We start from the raw sequence: 19618 nt of genomic DNA, 5'->3' as shown, positions 1-19618 counted from the left end.
ATAAACTGTAGGATGGACTTTAAGTTGAAAATATCTGTATATACTCATGGTATATCATGTGTATATATATATGCATATTTCCAACTCTGCATATATATATATATACACATGATATACCATGCATATTTCCAACTCTGTTCACTAAAAAGGCCTAAAGATTAACCCAATAGTAATGAAAATCTCAACACTCATATTGTGAATGCTAAATATCTATTTCAAAAATAAAAAAAAGGAACAAGGGGTTCATGGAGAAATGGTTGATTCCATGACTGGAAAAATAAATATATAAATGTAGGACAACCTGTCATGCCAAAAAAAAAAAGAATACTAGAGTCATATCAAAAGGACCTAGAAGCTAATCTGAATAGGTTCTCACTGACCAAAGACGGGGCAATTTAAGCAAGAACAGGTTTACGACTTCAATGAAATAAAACATATCAGATACATTTAAAATGATGAGTTCCTAATAAAATGAAAAAAACTTCATTAGTTGCTTTTGGTGAATGCTAAAGAAGTAACCTCTAATAAATGAAAGAACTAAGCATTAATCTTTCCTTTCCTGGAAAAACTGTTCTTCATTGTACCAAATAATTGACGAAAAGTCTCTCTTTATTAACGAATTCCAGCCAACACACAAGAGTAAACTCAGGATAGATTAAAGACTTAACAAAAAGACAACCTACCCAATGGGAGAAGATATTCACCAATGATATATCTGATAAGGGGTTAATATCAAAAATATATAGAGAACTCATACAACTTAACATCAAAAAACTAAACAGTCCAATTCAGGGCAGAAGACCTAAATAGACATTTCTTCAAAGAGAGCATAAAGGTGGACAACAGACATATGAAAAGATGCTTAACATCACTAATCATCAGAGAAATACAAATTAAACCCACAATGAGGTATCACAGAATGGCTAACATCAATAAATCAACAAACAAGTGTTGGCGAGGATGTGGAGAAAAGGGAACCTTGTGCACTGTTGGTGGGATTGCAAACTGGTGCAGCCACTATACAAAACAGTATGGAGGTTCGTCAGAAAACTAAAACTAGAACTACCTTATGACCCAGCAATTCCACTTCTGTGTATTTATCTGAAGAAATCCAAAACACTAACTCGAAAAGACATATGCACCCCTATGTTAACTGCAGCATTATTTACAAGAGCCAGGATCTGGAAGCAACCTAACAGACATATGGATAAAGAAGATGTGCACATATATACAATGGAGTATTATTCAGCCATAAAAAAGAATGGAGTCTTGCCATTTGAGACAACATGGATGGACCCAGAAAGTATTATTCTAAGTGAAATAGGTCAGACTGAGAAAGAAAAATACCATATGATTTCACTTACATGTGAAATCTAAAGAACAAGATATATGAACAAACAAAACAGAAACAGATTCATAGACGCAGAAACCAAATTGACAGTTGCCAGATGGGAAAGGGGTTTGGGAGGATGGGTGAAAAAGGTGAAGGCATTAAGAAGTACAAACTGGCAGTTACAAAATAGTGACAGGGATGTAAAATACAGCATAGGAAATATAGTGAATAACACTGTAATAACTATGTACAGTGCCAGGTGGGTACTAGACTTATCAGGGGAACACTTCATAAATTATGTAAATGTCTAACCCTTATGCTGTACACCTGAACTAATATAAAATAATATTTAATATCAAGTGTAATTGAAACAGAAAAAAAGAAAAAGAATTCCAGCCCATAAATGAAGAAGAAATCACAGAAAGAGATCACTACTTTGCAAACCCTAATGAATAATTTAAAGGATGTACACCATAGTAGCTGCCAATATCACAAAGAGAGGCAAGCAGACGTTGTAGCTCATGATGGAAGTACAGACACCAACTAGGTAGGAAGTTGTCTCACCTTCACGCTCTCAAAATAAACTTGAGCTTGAATCTGATGGAGCCTTTAGCTCTTACTACTTACCAATTTATTGATAATATTGGAAATAGAACATGCTAAATGACCCCATGAGAAGGCACTCAGCAAAATCTAGACCACGTGAAGCTCTAAATAACCTAGATTCTTCAATTACAAATTTCAAATGAAAAAAAAAAAGGAAGTGATCTATAGAATAAAATAAATTTAAGAGATAGGAATTAATATGTATGAGCCTTATACATATAACTTGACTCAAGTTATAAAGAAAAAAGTTATGAGACAATAGGGAATATTTGAAAACTGACTGGATATTTGATAACATAAAAAAATCATCATTAATTTTTTTATAAGTGATACTAACTATTATGGTTTTATTGTAAAAAAATAGTCCTTACCTTATAGATGTGCATACTATAACATTCAGGGATAAAATAATATGAAGTGTGTGAGTTGCTTTAATATAATCAGAGTGGAGGTGGCAATAAATGAAAGAACATTGGCTCTGAATTGATAATTATTGAAGTTGGTGATGGGAACATGAGTGTTCATTACATTTTTCTCTCTACTTAGGCTTTGAATTTCTAAAAAGTTTCTGTAAGATTTGCAGTGAAAGCTGGTAAAACAGGGATCAGACGTGATCCTTAACCTGGAATTTAGACCAGGGGGAGTGTGTGGAGTGACAGGGAATATAAGTTTCTGATAAAGCTCACGGAAGCGTTACTGAATGGAATTGTTCATTATGGAAAGAAAGGGCTGTCTAAGTCAAATATATTTCTGGTTACAGAAAATATACAAGGTGGATACTGAGTATGAGCTGCAGTCTTGAATCAAGTATATTTTTCAGGCCCATTCCAATTAGGTAGTCCATGAGCTTTTTTCCAGTATCTTCTGAAAGACCACCTGATTCAAAACACTAATTGCAAAAACACTCATAGCATTTGTTTCTTTGTGCTTGTGCAGTGTGCATGCGTGTAAAGCAGAGGTCCTGGGATACAGAGCAAAGGAATGAAAGAAAAAATGAGAATGGGCATAGAAAATATTTCAGGAGAACAGGACTGATCTAAAAAATATTACCTAGACCTGCTATGTTTAACTTCTTATAACTGTGGAGAGTCCCGCTGAATATTTTTCAGTTCACTGAAAGATAAGGATGGTTTCTCCATCACTAGGTAACAAACCCAAATACCAAGTTTTTAAGACATTAATTTAACTACATTTCAGGAAACCATGCAAAGAGATTATTTGGAGGACACAGTCCTATGCTACCTGGGCATAATTTTCTTTACTTTGCTTCAGACATGCTTATTTAGTATGTCTTAATCAGAACTTCCATCCCAGAAGGTTTTTTACAAAGGTCAAAATTCAACTCATCAGGAAACTAAAAGAGGAAAAAAAAACAAAAAAGACAAAAAAGCTACATTACGGCCAAGCAGTCCTTAAGAATATTCTGTAAATCTCGTACCAAACACCTGAATAGACACCATCCAAACTGTTTTTATTTTTTTTAGCATACAGAAAGACATTAGGTTTCTTAGAAGGTTCTTTTAATCAAAGGAAGAATAATCATTGAATGCATTTTTGACTTGGTCCCCTCATCATTTACCATCAAGAATATATTGCACCTTTGCATTGTGAACCCAATTTTGATTCTGACCTATGTAATTAAGCAATCAACTCCTATTTCTGGAATTTATAGTTTTATTCTATGTGACTCACCATAATTTGACTTCATCTGAGGTGCAGCAGCTCTTTCAACTTGTACCATTTGCATATTGAATTACTCATTGCTAGCCTGGAATCCCAGTCCCTAGGCTGAGACAGTCTACCAAGGATTATGTTGTTTTTACATTTGAAACATTGGAAAAAATCACATTTATGTGCATGTGCATTCTATTTGAAGATGGTTATTACTTTCTCCACCCCAGGCAACTTGGGCGTTTTCTTCTTTTGGATTCTTCTCATTACTGGACGGCTAAGAATTATTTCTTTTACTCCATTAATTTCCTGGCCAAGTTCACTGTCAACCAAAGTTGAAGAAAAACAGTATACCTGATGCCTCTGTCTCAGATAATTTTAGAAGCTGAACTCTCAACAGAGGATATCTGAAGCCACCGTCATCTTTTAGGAAGAGTCAAATTCAGTTCTGTGAATTTGGAAAATGATGAAATCTAAATGAACAATTCTCTCCTCACTTTGTATCAACAAACATTTATTGAGTACTTACTAAAAACCCTAATTATTGGCACAGAAATGGGTTAAAATAAGCCAAAAATGTGCCTTAATCACTAGAAGTGATCACTAGAACCCCAATACTGGGTGAAAAATAAATGAAAAATAAGGAATCCAGAAAAAGCGTTTGATAAAAAAACTTCAATCAACATGTTAAGAAGACAACCACAGATTAAGTGAGCTCAAGGGTCAAGGCTATTTGCTCTCCAACATAAAATGAGTTACTAATTAAAGAAAAATCATGACTAAAATGTTGATAAAAACAACTCTGTTTCTGTTAAGACCTGTCATCATGTTAGAGTCAGGCGCAAAGGGCCAGACTACCCACATATTTTTACTCTTAGAAAGTAAAGCTGAGAAGATAAATTACCAGCATGTAATAAATCATATTTTGCAAGGAAATTCAAAAAGGTTGTAATAATTTGAACCAGGCAAGAATGAATACTATCTGAAGTAATTTTTCCAAGTGGATCCTTAATTGCTGGCCTCCTCTAGAAGCACTTTTACTAGTTAATTATAGGTCAACTTATTCCTAATACACTGACTTCCAGCACGAACATCATGTAGGACAATGAAATCATTATAATCACCGTGAGTTAATCAGGAAGTTCCAATTAGGGTTCTGCTATGGCACCCTCAGTGAATTGCCATTAACTGATGAGGCAAACTGACTGAAAGTAACCAAAGTCCTGCCCATAAAATGTTCCACTTACTCGTCATTAAAAAAGGTACCAATTACCATTTTATTGTTGGTGTCAGGAACATTGTAAATGCTGGAAAAAAATAAATCTCTGCTAAATATGAACAAATAAATGTATCCATGTATGCATGCATGAAAAAACATCTGCCTCATAGGAACTTTGATTCAGTTCAGTTGGTATTTTCTAGACTGCAAAATAAATACGGACCATACTTGGGATTCATATTTGCTTTTTCGTGGAATTATCACTTATGAGTATTTTTCTTGGTGCTAACTTATTCATTCAGTGAGCACAACATTTTCATAAAGGAGGAGCTATTATTCCAACTCAGCCATTCACGTGTTTGGCCCCCTATATACCCTTGGCTGGCATCTGGGAACTTGAACATGGGGAAGGCTTCTCACCATTCCCTCATCAGAATGCCACACTACGCTTAAACTGTTTATGCAAATAATATGGTTTACGCTGAAAACCTTCTGAGAGTGTGGAATTTTGGTACATGGTAGGCACTGGATACCTATATGAGCATCCCCCAATAAAAACCCTGAGCATTGAGTCTCTAATGAGCTTCCCTGATAGACATTTCATACATGTCACAATTCATTACTGGAGGAACTAAGTGCTTTCTGGGTGACTCCACTGAGGGAACTGTCTTGGAAGTTTAAGCCCGGTTTCCTTGGACTTGCCTCATGTGGCTTTTCTTTTTGCTGATTAGGCTGTACCCTTTCAGTGAAATAAATGATAGCCATGAGTATGACATATATGCTGAATCATGTCGGGTCCTCCTAGTGAATCACCAAATCCGGAGGTGGTCTTGCCGACCCCCAATACAGGGAACATACTGAGTTTGAAGTAGTAATGAAATGAAAGCATGGTATACTGCAATGGGGAGCTCATGAGGCGGGGCTGAGCTGGAAATAAGACAGAGGTCCATTGGTTGTATATGCTCTCCCTAGACTCAATATCCAGATCAACTTGCCATGTGGAACTAGAGGCAGTACAAGGAGGAATAAATTTTAAAAGGTATCTAATCCAAAATCCTCACTTTTTCAGATGAGCTAAAATACCTTTCTACAGGACACAGAGCTAGGTCAAAGCAAATACTAGTATGCCAAAACCACATCCCAACCCCTAGTAGTTCCTACCAGTAAATCATTTGCTGCCTGGCTGGAGTCTGTCCTTTCTCAGAAGACCTCCTGCTTGGATCAAGACATACCACATGGTTGCAGTTCTGCGCCATGTTGCATTTTCAATTAAAACAGCTAAGTGGGATATTTAAAAAAAATGATTTCCAAGCTGCCAGGACAATAATGCCACAAACTCCACCAGATTTTATTAGAGCCAAATGACAAGACAAATTATTAGGAAAATGTGTGCCAACCAGAGAATCAGCAATACCTCAAACTCTTGGAGTACTGAATGTAATCCAGTTGGCTGAGAAAGAACCATGTGGCTTAACATCATTTTTTGAAATTACTCTACTGGCTAGTTCATAGTTTTTGGCAGACACACCCCGCATGCATAGCCGAACTCAGCTAATTTTCACTCTTCTGATCGACAAATAGGATTTTTTTTTTCCCCCTCAGAAAAACCACCCAGAGAGCTTCATGATGAGGTAGTGCATCAAAAAGGAAGCCCAATTGTTACAGCCTGGTTTAAATAATGCATATTAAATAGGCCACCCAATATTTATCACCAAAAAATTCTACTGTGTTAAGTTGATGAGTTAAGAATGTCAGTCATATTAATTACTAGAATCTGAAAGTCAAATAGCGATATTTCCTGAGCCCTTCTTTACTTTTCTCTTGAATTAAGTGTGCCTTCCATAAAGCAAGAAAACAAAATTAAGTTATTTACTATGGGCTTCTCCAAAATCACTATTAGTTCTTAACAGTTAGACAAGAAATACTATACAATGCTCCATCAATTTCTTTATATAATAAAATATTTATAGAACCAAAGGAATGAAAGAGCTTTTCTATTAAACTTATTGTTTTCATTCAAGTTGCATTTCCAGGTTGTTTTCTCGGGGCTTCATCAATAGCCTAAGTGTTGAATTTCATATTCAGATTTGTGTTTTATGATGATTTCAAACAATGTTAATCTCTTCTAAATTGAGTAACTCCTCCCATAAAGAGCAGCATTCTGTCAACAAGGGGGAGCACCCCCACTGTATTTCAAATCCAGCATCTGTGCTAACTCTGTAGGAATGAAGGGACACTATTAGGATAGGACTCACGGGGGTCCTCCAACTACATACATAGATAATGTTCTATTCCTTAGCTTTGGAATGGGTGGACCGGCATTTGTGGTATTCTTTAAACTTTTTGTATGGTTTTAATATTTTATAATAATTTTAAAAATATTTACCTCCCTGAATTTGCTCAATCGGCATTCACAGACCCTTGAGGAGGTGTCTTACTTAGCCTCACCATCTCTCGAATCAAACTGAATTTTCCTTCATAGGTTCCAAATGGTCCATTAAAACCATTTCTATTACAGAGTTCCCAAAGATTTGGCAAAATCTTCACACCTTTCCTATCAGATATTTTTTTGTCTGTGGAGCATCTTGAAAGAATACGTAAACCAAGGGTATTTTCAATTTGTGCAAGGAAAGTGAAAACATCATCTCATACTTAAGCTGCCAGCTTCCCAGCTAGAACATTTTGTCAGTAAGTAAGAGGTATACGATCAAGAAATTTATCTTGTAAATTTGACGAAGATAAATTGACCAAGTGAGCTTTAAAATGTCCCATAATTTTAAAAGCCCTTTTTCTCCCTGCCTATTATGGAAAGAAGAAGCCAGATGTGTTCACATAAACCTCATGTTTAAAGTATGGGTTCCCAAGAACCTAGCTTCAGGATCAGCTGGGATCTTTTTAAAAATGCAAATTCCCAGATCTCTACTGGGGGTCATGAGAGGGGTGGGCAGTAATCCTTTCAGATGATTCTGATGCCTGATTGTTTTAGAAACAGCGATGTATAAGTTGAAAGTCTAGCCGTTGGAGTCAGAATGACTGGGTTTGAACAGCACGATCAGCCCCAGGTAAAGGGTATGACTTTAACCAAGTTACTTAACTTGTCTAGGTTCTAATTTCCTCATCTTTAAAATGAAGTTAATAGTAACTAACTCATTGGAATGCAGGCAATAAGATAATATATGTAAAAGTTTGGCAAAATGCTTGACGCATACTCAACACTCAATAAGTGTGAGCAATTTTTTTCTCTGTTATGGAGATTATCACAGATTTGCTTTTATTCCAATTTACTCATTTATTTATTTGATTAGCATTTATTGAGCATTTACCACATGCCAGACCTGGGCACTCAATAACACAGGTTGCTTGCTAACTGCACACCAGAATAATACAGAGAGTTCTGAAGACATCCCACTGCCTGAGCCCTACTCTATATATACCAAAACATAAAGAATCTCTGATAGTGGTGCCCAAACTTGGATATGTTAAGCTACTTAGGGTATTTTAATCAAAGAGGCAAAAATTACAGCCCAAAGCTCAAGCAGCAGGGACCCGATGTATGGACATGCTCACAGAGAAATTTTTAGGAGGGGTTGTTGGCCCAGGGGTTCATTGGCATTTATATGTTCCTTTCCTGCTTTACTGATCTTAGGAAGCACAAATCACATTTTCTGACATCTTCAGTGCTGGTCACCATGCCAGACAAAGAGTAGATGCAGAAGTTTGTAGATGCAACGAGAAGTGAGCTCTATTTCTGGGACTGTGCCCTCCCAATTCCTGGAAGCCTGAGCACAGTGTTTCAGGACAGAGGAGTAATTATATAGCTATCATCTCCATAACATACTCTTGTAAATGAACATTTCCCTAAATATACTGCCCCGACCTGAAGGCTAGACATAACGGTTTCACACACCAGTCTCCAAGAGGAGGAGTGGCATAGGCAAAGCTTTTAAATTAATTAAAAAAGACACTGAGGCACACTTCATGCCACTCTTTAATCTCCATTCTCCTGTGACAAATACAGAATGACAGGACCAGGCTAACAAGTTGAAGGCAGGGCTCTATGGCATCTCACCAAGCAGCCGTCAGAAACTCTCCAGTAGGGCTCAGGGCTCAGAAAAAAAGGAGGAGGAAGAAATCACTTTGCCTCTGCTGTGTCACTGCTGTGTCACCAGGGTGCTCTGAAGAATACCCACTGGACATATTATTCCACTCTGCTTTGACTAGTAGCAATTTAAAGAACAGATGAAAAGGAAATAGCATGCATTGTAATTAAGAAGTCAGAGAATAATAACAATTATGATTTATAGAGGATTTTCTAGTGTCGGGCACTGCTAAAGGCTTCTCATGCCGTATTTCATTTAATTGTGTAACCAGCTTCCCAATGATCCCCACCTACAAGTATACATACTCTTGTGTAGTCCCCCTCGTACACTAAATCAGAGCTAACATATGTGACTAACGGAACACTTCAAAAATAACTGTCTGTGACTTCTGAGATTACATCATAAAAGACATCATCACTTCCAACATGACCTCTTGAATCACTTGCTGAGCCATGTCAAGTGGACACTCAAGCAGCACTACAGTGATGTCCGGGTGAAGAGGACCCAGCCATGTGACTAGGCCACCTTGGAAGTGGATCCTCCAGCTCTAGTCAAGCCTTTGAATCTTCCAGCTGAAGGCCCAGATATCACAGAACGGAGAAGTCATCACTGCTGGGCTCTGTCTGAATGCCTGACCCACGGAACCCACAAGATAACTGTGTTAAAAAACGAAATTCTGTGATTTATCATTCAGCAACAGAAAATGCATACATAAGAGCTAGATACTCTTATATGATAGTTGACGAGAGTTGAAGTGATTCAGGCACGGGCACAGTCAGTGAAGCAATGGGGATTTGAATCTGGACTGTAGCTTTGAAGTTCTGGCTCTCATTTTGTCATACTACTCCTGACAGATAAGCTTGAGATGTTTAAACTATTTCCCACCCATCTTATCAAGCGAAAACTAATTATTTAATACAAAGCTTGGGGGACGGCCTGGTGGCTCAGGCAGTTAGAGCTCCATGCTCCTAACTCCGAAGGCTGTCGGTTCGATTCCCACATGGGCCAGTGGGCTCTCAACCACAAGGTTGCCGGTCCAACTCCTCGAGTCCCGCAAGGGATGGTGGGCTGCACCCCCTGAAACTAGAAAACAGCAACTGGACCTGGAGCTGAGCTGCACCCTCCACAACTAAGACTGAAAGGACAACAACTTGAAGCTGAACGGCACCCTCCACAACTAAGATTGAAAGGACAACTTGACTTGGGAAAAAGAAAAGGCCTGGAAGTATACACTGTTCCCCAATAAAGTCCTGTTCCCCTGCCCCAATAAAATCTTAAAAAACAAAAAAAAAAATAGAAAGCTTGGAAGCACTTTGATTGTCCCCGATGAAAAAGATACTTTGTTCACCCTACATGGTAGCCACCATTCTGCCTTAGTTTAGCCATTTCTCTAAGGACAGAAGTTTGGCAGTAAGGAATGTTGGAGTAGTGTCTTCCATATGGTAGCCTTGTGAACAGTAGAAGAGTGTGGATAGGGTGTCGTGTTAATCCTATAGATTCCATCAACTCGCCTGGTTTGGCAGCTCTGCTCTAACATTTTCAGGTTAGGAGGTCTGAGGCAAATTACCTCAATGGTATGAGCCTCAGATTCCTTGTTTTATAACAAGGCCAGTATCAACACACACTTCTGTTCGTACTATTAGAAAAACACTACATTGCCTGGCACGTAGTAAGTGCTCAATAAATATTACCTATTTGAATTATTATTATCAAATTATGTGTTGAAAAACATCCAACATTTTAAATGGCCAAACAAAAGCTCTTTCCTCAACCTTTTATCATACTTAAAGAGGATTTCCAAATAAATTGCAGTGTTTTTTGGGAGTGAAGAGATTTACTCTACAGGCACTGAAACCTTTGGAAACATCTTGGCCACAGTTCCTACTAAAGCCCAGCCTGCCCTGCTAGAGCTGTGAGAAAGGCTCCGAAAAAGCTGCCCTTTACCACCATCATCCAGTGGGACACATGCAGACAGCAATTTGGCTCTTTCTTGCAAGAAGAAAAGTAAGGCAAGGAAATTCCCCCTCCCCGTGGCCTTATAAACAGGGGAGGGGAGGGATTTTGTTCCCATCCTATCTCTTAATCCCATTACATTCTTATCATTTTGTCAGTGCAGACAAAGCTCCTTAGCTCCTGCCAACACTCACTCTAACACCTTCCCCTGAGGTTCATTCTTTCTTGGTCTTAGAGCTAATAGGCTGTCAAGTGTCTTACTGTCCCTTTAGGTGATTTCTACTCAAATGCTGTTTAGAGTCCCACCTCCCTTTGAACTTAGCTTTATGGCTCCTGGTTTTTTTTTCTCGTTTTTTTTTTCCTAAGCTCATGAAAAAGTTTCCTGTGTAAAACTCTGTTTAGGGTCCAAAATATTTCCACAATCTTCTACTTCTGGGTATGACTAAGAAAAGGGAAATTGGAAGAAATGCGAGTCACATTCACCCATCTCCAAATAAACACAAATTACTGGTATCACAAGGTGCTGGGTTAAGCTCTAGCGTATGGCACCGGGAGATATAAGTGACCCCCTCCACTGTAACAGGAGATTTTTAAAAGTATTAATAACTAGGAAACAAAGTACCAAATAAAGATGCCATGAGTGGAAGGGCTGGAGGACCCTGGAGAGCAGAAGAAGGAAAAAAAGGTGACAGATGAGGACATCTGAGAGCAGGAGCAGTCAGCTTTGGATGGGGGCTCTGAAGGATGGGAGGAGCATCCTGACCTGAAAAAGCAGGAGCGGGTGGGAATAGCACTCCAGGTAGAAGGAGTGAAAAGCAAGGATACAGGAAAGCATGAGGCAGGTATGCAAAACACTACAAATTTGTAGAGTAGCAAGGACAGAGGCTGCAAAACATAAGTACATTAGGAGAAATATACTGCCAATTACTAGCAGTAAAGATCTTCAGAAGAGAGAAATCTAAACGTCTTTTTGCAGATTACAGAGCATATTGGTGACATACAGATTTCATGATTAAGAATAAATGACATATTCTAATCAAATTCTCAGGGACCATGAACATAAAACCCTAAGGCTAGAGAAATATATTTTCAAAGGCAGCAATGTCAAGTGAACTTGTAGACCACTCTTACGAACATGTTAAGTAAGTTTCCCTCACTGAAGATTTTGCTTGAACCTCTAAACTAGCTACAAGTCAAACTTTCCAACTAGATTTTTCCTATTCTAGTTTTTAAAACTATTACCGAAAGTGAGAAGGCACACATCAGATGACTTGAATCAGGGATCTGTTATTTACAAGTAGAGCCATTTCAATGATTTCCAAGAGCCAGTATCCATTAACCAGACTGGTTTCAAGGTGGAGTAAATGTGTATCAGAGGTGAACGTGATTATTGATAGGCCTAAGAGTGTGCACGCCTTAATATATATATTTTTTACGTACTAGTCCAAACTTAGAAAGCTACTACACAAACTAAGTTTTCAAACAGAAATTCTGTAAATTGTAACTGCCTTCGCTTTCTCCTTACAACCAAAGAACTAAATCCCCACAAGATCCAGAAACCTCCACGCTGTCTTTCATAGTGGCTGTACCAATCTTCATTCCCACTAACAGTGTATGAGGGTTCCTTTTTCTCCACAGCCTCTCCAACGCTTGTTATTATTTGTCTTGTTGATGATAGCCATCAGATGAATGGATAAAGAAGATATAGTATATATACACAATGGAATACTATTGTGCCATAAGAAAAGATGAAATAGTGCCATTTGCGACAACATGGATGGATCTTGAGATTATTATGCTAAGCAAAATAAGACACAGAAAAGGTTGAGAACCATATGATTTCACTGATATTGGTATATAAAACTGAAAGCAACAAAGGAATAAGAAACAAAGAAACAAAAACTTATAGACACAAACAATAGTTTAGTGGTTACCAAAGGGTAAGGGGGTAGGGAGGTGGTAGATGAGGGTAAACAGGGGCAAATCTATGGTGATAGAAGGAGAACTGACTCTGGGTGGTGAACACACAATGTGACATATAGATGATGTATTACAGAATTGTACACCTGAAACCTATGTAACTAATCATTGTCACTCCAATAAACTTTAATTGAAAAAAAAAATCCAGAAAACATCTTAGGCCATCAACCAATCTCAAATGATGAGTTCTTGAAACAGGAAAAAGTTCCTGGGGACTGTTTCTGTATCCTTCCAGCCCCAACAGATGTTGTCTGTACAACACGAATCTGGCTTGGCCCCAGGCCAGGAGAACTTACCATATACCACATGCTTGGCCACTTGGGATCATTGAAATAAGTAGACTGGGCACGACTGAAGTCATAATCTCTCTTGGTCCGCTTTTTTACCACTTGCTGTTGGATCCATTCCACCTGCCAAGCAGAAGGACATCTGGTGAATGTTCAAGTTCTGTTAGGGTTAGCATAACATAAATGACAGTCTGAAGTTTTTCCCATCTTGAGTCAATTCTGTTTAAGTCACAGGCTTCATTCTGGCAACTAGAATCTCTGAGTCCAGAGTCTCAAAGATTCTCTAAAAACCTAGTTTTATTTTATTTTCAATCCAGGTAGATTTAGTTATTGTTGTTGTTTTGTCTTTATGGCAGATCACTCATGTCTCTCAACAATATGCTAGTCTTTCAGCCTTTTCAAAAAGCATACTTTATTTACAATTTATTCAAATTGATAGTGTTAATTTTAAGGTAATTTTTTTCACCCTTACCTTATACTAAAGGTCAACAAACTTTTTCTATAAAGGTCCAGGACAATAAATATTTTAGGCTTTGCAGGTCATATGATCTCTGTTGCAACTACTCATTCTGACGTTGTAGCACCATTAGGCAATACAGTGTAAGTGAATGGGAGTGACTGTGTTCCCAATAAAACTTTACATACAAAAACAGATGGCAGACTGGATTTGGCCCACAGGACACAGTGTATGACCCCTGCCTTATACTTTACAAAAAAATTTTTAATGTTCTGGGATTACACATCAAATTTAAAAATCATCCTGGGATCAAATACTTTAGGATCACAAATTTTCAAAAAATGGCTTTTTTACAACATAGTATGGTAGAAAAAGCACTATTTTGGTGAATCAGAAAACCAAACCTCTAGACCTGTCTCTGGCAAAAAAAAAAAAAAAGAAAAAAAGAAAAAAAAAAAGAAAAGAAAAGAAAAAGGCAAGTTACTAAAATTTCTGACCTATAGACTCCTCGCCTACTCTAAAATTCATTTCAAACCCACCACATTTGAGAAAGTCTTCATATTTAGTTGCAACATTTGCTTAAACAAAGCAACTTGGAACTCTGAGTTTAATACAGAATTATAAACTAAATGGTAGGCATATAAATTAGGGTATTTTAAAAAACAGGTAATCATTATGGCACCATTATGGAAAATAAGCATGTTCCATTTTGATGGAGTGTCTCAAATACAGTATCAGCCCTATGGCATTCTACAATTTGTTCTCAAATTTTCCCTTGTTTAATTATTCTGGCCATAGCTAGTTTTAGTCACAATACTCTAAAATGTTCTGTTCCACCATTTATCCCTTCTCTCCACAAAGGAATTAAAAATGGGGGGACTTTGTAGTCCACTACTGTGATTCCATACCCACCCATTCAGTAAAGATTTCAAAACCTTTCTTGCCTACTTGATTAAAGATTACTGGAGGAGAAGGAATACTAAGGCACTGATTAACAAGCTTAAAATGCATAGCTGTAAATAAAGTACTAAAGGCCAAAAGCCAAACTAATAAATTTCTATGTTTCTCATACTGGGAAATACACATGCAACAGGAATATTGATATGCCAGGTGTATTTAAATAGTGACTTCCCAGTTACATCACTAACAAAGCAAACTAAATCTCACGGCCTCTTAAATAAATATGAAATCTATAATATTTATGATTACGATCACAGCTAAGCATCACGTACGTATGTGGCTGCTCTGATAGGTCATTTAAGCAAAATTGGTACAGAAAAAAAAGCCAATAAATGAAAAATAATATTCTAGAAAATGAAAGCTTTTCTGATCCTGTTTTAATTAATCTAGACCAAGTGACTCTTTGGTACCGAGTCATTCTATACCACCCCTCCACCCCTCTATACACGCAAGCACACTGGAGAAAAGGTATTACATGTTATTTCTTTAAACTATTGGACAATAGTTGTCAGGGAAACTAATAGGGACCTTGTTTTGTCTTTAATCCAATAAACCACATTTTAGAAATCACACTGAATCTCTTATGGTATTAAAAATAGTATAATTTTCCTTTTTTTAATGAAGAGAGTAGTTTTTAAGTAACTGTTTCTAAAAACACAGGAAAAAAATCAATTTCCTTCTCAATCAAAGTGGAACAGCAAGCATGGGCATGCATATACTTTTCAATTTCCAGGAAACATTTTAATCTCTTCATTTCAAACAATCTTTCCAAGGAATGAATTTCATTCACTCATTTATTCACTCTAAAAGCTTTAAGTGCCAATTCTATACCAGACACTGTGCTAGGAATATGAAGATGAGAAAGAATAGTCTTTGCCTTTGAAAGACTTAACATTTTATCAAGGAATATTTAGCAAGTATTCCACAATTCCCTACTTCATAAACATGAAATTATTACCATCACTGACATCTGATGCAGGCCCTATCACTGTATTAATCAGACCATTTATGAAAATTTTGACTATGCAAGTTACATTTGTAATCCTTATATTCCTGTCTTTAAGTCTTATCCCAATAAGACTGAACCATTTCATATTTGCACACTTGATAAAAGAAAACTACAGATCTGTTTAGATATAACTTTTTTCAAATTAATCCTATAACAGCAGTTGCTTTTCCTAACAGAGCCTCCATAAATTCCGAACTGCCAACATACATGAGTGTATAAACCAGAAAGTGCCACATCTCCCGCAGTGTGGACTCAATCTAGAGATTTCTACAGATCAGGACAAGTCTGTACTGAGGCAGGGGTGGATAATTGTTTCTACAATGTACTTTACCCTACACACACACAACACTCACACACAAATGGGATAAGCATGTGAGAAAACCAAGTGATAGTCATTTTCCTAGATGAACTATATGTACTAAAATAGAACAAAATATCTTACCAAACAGCATCTCTTCTGTAATTTTACCAAACAAAAATGCTTAGTTACAGGGCTTGGTGGTTAGAAGGTGGCGCAGCAACTTGGCATCTAGATTTGACTATAAGTTACTCTGTCTGATCACAGGGCTGTAATATTCAAGAAAAGCACAGTGGGGATTTTTTTGAGTCAGCTACCATGTATTTTACCTCAGTGCTTTATAAGTATGTGTATATAGCCCTACAATTTTTGGAAAGCGAGGAAAGCATCTCTTGGATCGGAAGATTTCTATGACTGGAAACACCATATTTATATTTTTAAACTATTATCCATATGTCTGTCCTTGAGCCCTTTAAGAAAAAGCTAGAAAAAGCTAAGAAAAAGAGGTAATGCATTATACAGATTTCATTTCTTGCCAAGAAGCCCAACGCAAAGAAAAGATACTTAGAAATTCATCTTCATAAAACTATGGTCAGCCCAGGAGAAGAAAAAAAGCACGTGCTTTCTCTCACTTGGTTTAACTTCTGAAAGTGCTATTTCCTATGTATTAAGGAACTACAGTTAACCTACAGTATAAAAACTACATGACCTTGAAAATCATCAGTCTATCCTCCATTAATTTCAACATACATGTGCTACCTAGTTTTAAGGACACTCCTTCCCTTTATTCACAGAGCTCTCCCTTCTCCCTACTCAGCCCAAGTGAACATCAGGCATTCGTCTCTTCAGAATCTTTGCTAAAGATGTTGTCTTTCATCAGATTTCACTTGTCAAGCCAAACATATTAATTGATAATGATGAGAAGCCTACCCCCACAATCTCAGCTGAATTCATATTTCATTATTTTGGAATTTACCAGCTTTCTGATACCATATGCATGAGGAAGGCAATTTGTCACAAATAGGAGAAAAAGATGTTGTCATACGAACATACATTATACATGTTATTACGTAAATATAAATGGAAAACAAAATATGGTATCATGAGAGATAATACTACTTGATTTCACTTATATGTGGAATCTAAAGAAAAAGTCAAACATAGAATCCGAGAGTACAGAAGTGCCAGGGGCTGAAGGGTGGAGGAGGAAATAGAGGCTTGTGAAAGGATACAAACTTTCAGCTATAAAATGAAGTCCAAGATCTAATGTATAATATGGTGACTATAGTTGATAACACTGTATTGTATAATTGAAATTCGCCAAGAGTTAAACTTAAATTTCTCACACACACAAAAAGAATAAATATGTGAGGTGATGAACATGCTAATTACTAGATGGAGGGGGGGTCCTTTCACCATGTGTGTGTGTATCAGATTGGTATGCACTGTAATATCGTACAATTTTATATGTTAATTATGCCTCAATAAAGCTGAAATTAAAAAAAATTATGGTGTCACTTTAAAAATGTGTGCCTTTTAGATATTAAAATCTATTAAAGCTAATGATTAAAACATTCTTTGGTAGCAAATATGTACAGATATATCAATGGAATAGAATGGAAAGTCAAGAAACTGACCCATAATATGTAAGAACAGAGTATATATATGATAAAGGTGCTATCCTAAATCAGAGGGGAATAACAAATTACTTCATAAATGATGTTTGAACAACTAACTGAGGAAAAAAATTAAAATTGCCATTCTCACATCTTACACCAGGATCAATTCCAAATGAATCATATTTAAATGGAAAAGTAAACAAATAAAACCATAAAAGAACCATGAGAAATATGAGAGATTAAAAAACATAATCTAAGAGTGGAAAATGCTTGTCTAATTGGAAAAAAGTGATTTAGAAAAAAAATTGATGAATTCAAATACATAAAAAATAAATTTGGTATGGCAAAAAAAGCTTCAAAAGCAAAGGACAAATTGGGGAAATGTTTACAGTTCCCACCACAGACAACAGGCTATGTCCCTAATATATAAAGAGTTCTTACAATTGATAAGAGAAAAATTCAACTGGAAAACAGGCAAAGGCCACGAGTACAGTAATCTCTGACAAGGTAAATTGAGCTCCTTAAACATATAAAAATATGTATGCCTTACCTCATGCATATAAAGACAAAATTAAATTAATATTACACTAAGATATCACTTTTCACCTTTCAGATATAAACAATCTATTAATAACATACTGATTAGCGAGGGGGTGAGAAAATAGTCATTCTCATATAATGGTAATGGAAATATAAACCTACAAATCTATAAAGAGTAAATAGATAATATCTACAAAATTCTAAAAGAAGTTAATTCTAATTTTAGAATATTACCCTACATATTTATTTACACATGCAAACATGCAAGGTTATTTAGTGAAGCACTGCTAGTAATAACTGAAAGTTGTAGACAACCTGAATATACTCGTATATTAATAGCGATCTATTATATAAATAACAACAGCAACACAATGGAGTACACTGCAACCACAAATGAGACTGAAATGGACTTCATGTACTGGCAGAGAACAGTCTCCATGATACAGTTTAAAATGAAAAAAAAAAAGGAAAGGTACAGTCTATAATGGATACTTCAATTTTTGCATCTCTCTGAAGTGATTACACAAAAAACCCTGATAACACTGGTTGCTCTCTGGGGGAATAATTAGGTGACTGGGACATAGGACAAGAGGGAAATGCCTTTTAAGACCTTGTTACTTTTGAACTTTGTGAACATGCTACCTATCCAATTTAAAATTTCTTTTAATATATTCCATTGGTCAATTACCACCATATAGCCTAATGGCTTCAAATGTGACAAAATGCTTAAATTACAACATATTTTTAAAAATCAATAAGGAGAAAAATAGTATCAAAATGTGCCTTAGAGGGTTTTATATTATGTTCTACAGCATGATAAACAGTATGAAAAGATGGGTAAATAACCAAGTGATAGGAATTTGGGGAACTCGGTTTATAATCTACATTTGCCACTAGCCACCTGTGTGACCTCGTAAAATCTTTGTAGGCCTCGTTTATCTGTAAGTTGAGAGAAGATAGACTAAATATGCTCTCTGGTCTCTTTCTTCTAGCTTTGAAATTTTATCTATATAGTCTCTTCTCTGAATTGACCAGGAATAAAAAGTTTGTGTGAAATGCAATAGTGACATGAAGTAAGTGCTCCAGTTGACAAAATGTCTTTGGTCATTCTGTGAACAGGCAAGATTAATATTTAGAAAGGAATGTAGTAAATTATACTACTCTTTTCATGATTTGAATAAAACAGTTGCCAGGAAATAAAATATATGGGATTCCATGTTTCAAATCCTTTTTTGTGTGTGTGTCTATCTTTGACAAAATGGGGAAAAGAACATGAAGAGATTTCTCCCTGTGTTCAAAAGAGAATAAAAGGATTGTGAAGACAATAACTGAGTACCAACAAGTATGCTCCCAAGCCCTAAAATCTGAAGCCAACATAGCCCAAAAGGTTTCTAAAACTCTGGTCAAGAAATCAAAGTTAATCAATGAAAGAATCAGAGAATCTACTAAAAGTATGTGTTTAGATGAGAGTATTCTATTCTTTAAATCTTGCTCCATCTAGCAACTAACTGGTGATTTAGTGAGTTACTGAAATATTAACATTGATATTTGATTTGAGTCACTCTTTTTTCTTTTCCAAAGGAATT

The 19618-nt window shown here is 36.5% G+C and overlaps 1 protein-coding gene across 3 annotated transcripts in view; it reads right to left on the bottom strand.

Annotated features, from left to right (window-relative positions):
• PCSK5 (proprotein convertase subtilisin/kexin type 5) overlaps nucleotides 1–19618 on the bottom strand; it is a 405671-nt gene that overhangs the window by 308909 nt on the left and 77144 nt on the right. For all 3 annotated transcript variants that reach the window (XM_081067383.1, XM_081067381.1, XM_081067382.1), the window contains exon 3: nucleotides 13159–13272. In XM_081067383.1, the coding sequence (XP_080923509.1) occupies nucleotides 13159–13272 (114 nt within the window). The remainder of the gene's footprint in view (nucleotides 1–13158; nucleotides 13273–19618) is intronic.

This window comes from Rhinolophus hipposideros, assembly GCF_964194185.1.
Source record: "Rhinolophus hipposideros genome assembly, chromosome: 11".
Classification (NCBI taxonomy): Eukaryota; Metazoa; Chordata; class Mammalia; order Chiroptera; family Rhinolophidae; genus Rhinolophus; species Rhinolophus hipposideros.
The sequence above is the reverse complement of the archived record's forward strand: the minus strand, read 5'-3'. Positions and strand labels throughout refer to the sequence as shown.